General features: G+C 48.9%; 1 protein-coding gene across 1 annotated transcript; it reads left to right on the top strand.

Annotated features, from left to right (window-relative positions):
- Positions 1-1,223: 1,223 nt before the first annotated feature.
- Positions 1,224-3,821, top strand: LOC119374957 (tigger transposable element-derived protein 4). Its single transcript, XM_049411102.1, has 3 exons — positions 1,224-2,253; positions 3,276-3,475; positions 3,816-3,821. Exons 1-3 carry the CDS (start codon positions 1,224-1,226, stop codon positions 3,819-3,821), a joined length of 1,236 nt encoding a protein of 411 aa, XP_049267059.1.
- The last annotated feature ends 1,197 nt before the right edge of the window (positions 3,822-5,018 follow it).

Below are 5,018 nucleotides of genomic sequence, written 5' to 3'. Positions count from 1 at the left end.
TCCCATAGGTGCTATGTATTTGCCCCCTCTTATCTCGAAACGTTTTCCGGAGAGAACAGCGGATATCTCGAAATCTTGACCGGGAGGGTGTCATGAATTTGGTGACTTCTGGCAGAAGAGGGAGAAGTAGAGGAAGAAGAAATGAGAGAAAAGACAGATGTCAAACGAAGAAATATAGAGTGAAGAGAAAGAAGAAGACCATACATTGAAGGAGAATTGAATAAAGAACGCAAAGAAGAGGGAGAAGAAGAGGCACGAGAGGCGACGTGGCCGGCGAGGAGAAGAAGGAAGGCAGAGCGCGCTTGGAACGGGCAGAGGCACGGACGAGCGGTGGTCGTGGCAAGGCGTTCGCCTGAGGTCCGCCAGCACAGCTCCTGGAAATGTGCCCAAGCCTTCGCAGCAACGTACTGTGACCTGGGAGGCGTGACCAGGAGGGCTACCAGCGCGCATCAGCGAGACCCTTCTCCTGAGGACGCGCAGATGTTCTGCGGCTATGCTCCGTGGGTCGCGCACCGGACGACGAGCGTTACAGCTAAAGCAAGTACCTGACGTGGCGTGGACCGGTAACTGCAGCTACCCGACGGTGCAACAGACGGTCGTGCTCCGGTGAAGCAACGCACTTCGCGGACACGACAAGTCGTCGCCTCAGCACCGGAGCTGCCACGTCAACGCCAGTAACCCGTGATGAAACTGTAAATATTTTTATTAGTTTTTGGGATAGTGTGCACAAGGGATGTTTGTTTATATAGTCGGGCTTTCTTCACTAATTCTTATGTAAATAGTTCCGTGGTTTTTTCGCATAAAGCAATTTTTCGTTATCCTCGGTGTTCCTGTGTTGTGCTTAACCATCTAGAGACCATGACAGAGGGCCGAAGGCAAAGTCCACTCCCAACAGGAAACGAGGGCTCCATGCGAACGCTTAGCTCTTACTATACGTGCCGAACGCGGTCGTGAAGGCCGAATTTGAAATTCCCGCGGACGCAGCCGTTTCCTATCAGCCTTGTCAAGCAACCGTGGGAGTGATCACATGTGCGCACCTGCGCGCGACTTATGCGCCGTGGGCGGCGTGTGCAAGCGTGGGCCAGTCAGTACGCAACCTAACCCTTGCATGTGCGAGCTGGTATTCTTTGTTTTCCCCGCGATCTGCGCACGACGCATCTTGAGTTCAGTTTTGCTGAGTAGTGAGTGGTGTGTGCAATGGACGCTTCCGAATATCGACCACGATGTCCCGCCCAAAGCAGTGCAAATCTCTGACGTTGGAGAGAAAAGTCGAGCTAATCAAGGAAGTAGAAAAGGCAGGTCGAAGCAAGTCGTGCATCGCCAAGGAATTCGGCATCCCTTTGTCAACCCTCTCGACAGTGCTCAAGAACAAACAAAAGGTTTTGGAAGGCTTCGAGCAAAGCTTCTCAAGCAAACGGAAGCGCGTTCGAGCGTCCAAATTCCCGGACGTCGAATCAGCACTTCTGTTGTGGCTCCAAAACGTTCGAGCAGCCAATCTTCCCGTGACAACCCAAATGATGATGGAAAAAGCAGACGCTTTGGCACTGCAGATGGGTCACGCGGACTTCAGCTGCAGCAATGGCTGGTTCGAGCGGTTTAAGAAGCGAAATAACGTGTCATCGAAGCCTATCCACGGCGAAAGCGGCATTGTCGACGAACAGGCTGCAGACGCATGGCGCAACCTACGCCTCGCCGAGCTGCAAAAGGAGTACGCGGACAAGGACATTTTTAACCTCGACGAAGCCGCTCTCTTTTACAAAATGCTGCCTAACCGCACATACACACCAAAAGGCGAAGCGTGCTCGGGCGCTAAGCAACGCAAAGACAGGATAACCATTCTTTTTGGTGCCAACGCTACCGGCGATGAAAAGCTGCCCCTCCTCATTATTGGCAAGTCGCTTAATCCCAGGTGTTTCCGAAATGCACGGCTCCCGAGGGATGTGACATACCGCGCCAATAAAACGGCCTGGATGACGGCGGCGCTTTTCGAAGAGCATGTCCGTGCGCTTGACCGGAAGATGGCAAAGGACGGTCGGAAAGTGTTGTTTGTTGTGGATAACTGCCCCGGTCACGGAAAAATCGACAACTTGGCGGCTGTTAGGCTGGAGTTCCTGCCGGCGAACATGACGTCCGTTCTCCAGCCAATGGATCAGGGAGTCATTGAGATTGCCCGCAAGTATTATAGGAAGAGCCTGCTGCACCGAATTCTGCTGTCATACGACAATGGGAAAAAGTATGAAATCGATCTGCTGGGTGCAATCAATCTGATGGCCGAAGCCTGGCGCCAACTACGCCCGCTGGCGATTGCTAACTGCTTCGCACATGCAGGGTTTTCTCGCGCCCCCGAATCGATCGAAGAAGACATTGGCGCAGAATTCAGCGGCTGTGATGAGCTGTGCAATGAAGTGCGCAAGGCAACTGGCTGCGTGAACGATACTGAAGACGGCGAGATGGCCTTTGAGGAGTATGCGCTCTACGAGGCGGACGTCACCGTTACCGGAATGCTGTCGGACGCCGATATCGTTGAGATGGCCGTGAACGACGCAGAAGACCATGCAGACGAGGAAGAGCCCCGAGAAGTGCCTACGACGACAGAAACACGTAACGTGCTGCGCTTGCTCCGCAACAAGGTCGAATGCAGCGGTGGCGACCAACGGCTCATGCGATGTGTTGAGCAACTGGAGAACGCCTTTCTGGGACCGAACGCGAACGCGAAACAGGCGAGCATCACGCAGTTTTTTGGTCCTCGGTAATAAATTTTTTTTTTTCGCTCTGAATTCTTGTGCTTGCTTTACTACGGTTGCCGTCTCGTGCAGTGGAGCTTTTCCTGGCAGCACTGGCTTTTCTTTTACAGTGACCTGGGCAAACATTTTCGGCGTTTTGCTTAACTCGAAATACCGCTTATCTCGAAATTTTCCCTGGATTTTACGGCTTCGAGTTAACGAGGGATTACTGTATTGGTAGGCTCATTCATTGTTTAATATTACAGCACAAGACACTACCGCACTGGAAGAACAATTAAACCTTTTCTCCATACGCTTTTCTGGTATGTACGTTGTTTTTCTAAATTTCTTTGAAATGTTTTCAATTTGGCGAGCTGTCGGAACTTGCCGTGCTTTGATCACCCTAGTGTCAGCATCTACGTGGTCGTTGTTCATGAATACAATTATCCAGGTTGATTCTAGATAGGGTTGCATAGTACTATATATTAATGTATTGGCCAATATAATTTCGGGTTATATTAACAAGCATATTTTTCTCACGGTTGCTTACAGTATTCGAGAAGAAGGTCTTTGATAATCAGATGTGCCTTCTTAACGAGCTTTCAAACGTGAAGCAGCTGCTTGCTGTTTCAACTTCAAAGAAGTTTGTCGCGGCGCTATCTGGTGACTGCCCTGACCTGCCAGCAAAAGACTTCCAAGAGGTGTTAAGTTTGGAGAAGTACTTGGCTACAGATAGCTATATGGAGCAGATGGTGAGTGGTATACGTTGTGTTCTTCGACAGGCTGCACATGTTCTTTTTTAATTTTTTGTTGATTATCATTAAGCCATATATATACAACAGGGGCGTAGCCAGAAATTTTTTCAAGGGGGGGGAGGGGACACCTCCTTGTATCGGAAGTGGGGTTCAGGCAGGCAGATGTGATCAGCGTGTCATTTTGAGCTCTGCAATCAATGAAAAAAAAAAATCCGAGGGAGGGGGCACGGGTCCGGTGTGACCCCCCTCCCCGGCTACGACACTGACATACAATTGTGCAGCTGTTTAGCAGTTGTCCTGACAACATTTCTTAAATTCTGCCTTGCATGCATTATAGCACTGAAGATAAATGCGACATCATATCTACTTCAACTATAGGTATATGCATGGACTGCATGCTTCGCAGGAGGAGTATTACTCGAGATATTGCGGCACAGATCCAGGCCATGCTGTTCGTACCCTCCTGCAGAACCTCCTATCAAAGGAAGCTGCCCTCAAGTTCAGCTGGAAATGGTCGCAGGGAAGGAAACACGCCTTCTCCGAACTCACGGCCATCATGAACTTCATGCTGAGTAAGAAACGTCGCATGATAATAAAACTATTCTTTTGCAATTAGGCAAAATATGGGCGCACGTATTAATTAAAAAGCAAACGCGCTGATGCGCGCCGCATCATTGCATAATGATGCGACCGGCATTGAAAGAGGTATTCTCATTAACAAAATGCAATAAGTAAATACTGCTTGCAAAATTCCTATTTCGTCACTGTTTTTGAGGATTTTCTTCCCATTCACCATACCTATGCATGTTTATGCTTTCCCGGTGGCCGATTTTATCAGCAAAAAAGTGAAGAATCAGTGTTTTGTCGCTGGGCGCAGGACGTATCGGAACAGTCTCAAATGTTATTGCCTGTTCTATAGCAAAATAAGCCCGTAATCAGACTGCATTGCGCGACGCAAATAGTGATGTATACATACATCCTGTAATGTACGCCAGCGCTGCTGTTGGAATGCACCATGACTTCTATTAATAGCCGATGCTTTAACGCTTAGATTTTATGTCCATGATCGACGACTGTGCTTGCCGCTGTATCTGTGCTTTGAGTTATCTTTGTTTTATTGGGCAAAAGTTAGCCCAATAAAAAGTGAAATCCTTAAGCCACGCATTGCCGGTCACGACAACGTGGCACTAGCATTCATGTTCCATGAGCGGTTTCTTTTTATAAACCATTGGTGTTATCGCCCTCCTACTAAGTGTTCAGTGATCGATTTTTAGCATATATATACCGTCACCATCACGGTCGCCCCCCCCCCCCTCCACCCACCCCTGCCCCCCTCATCCGCACGCCTATGCTCGGGCATATCTGACTTCATGATATTTTGAATGATTCCATTCTTGGAATTGATTGCAATTAATCAACTGAAGTATACCTTCAAGTGATGGCTGCGCGAAAAGTAGCATAAGAATGAAGACTCACGATCACATGCAATACAGGCTATCAACTTATGACTGTATCGAAACACCAATAGTGCAGATATGAT

This window comes from Rhipicephalus sanguineus, chromosome 11 (assembly GCF_013339695.2).
Source record: "Rhipicephalus sanguineus isolate Rsan-2018 chromosome 11, BIME_Rsan_1.4, whole genome shotgun sequence".
Taxonomy (NCBI): domain Eukaryota; kingdom Metazoa; phylum Arthropoda; class Arachnida; order Ixodida; family Ixodidae; genus Rhipicephalus; species Rhipicephalus sanguineus.
Note: the sequence above shows the minus strand (reverse complement) of the source record. Positions and strands in the feature narration are given on the sequence as shown.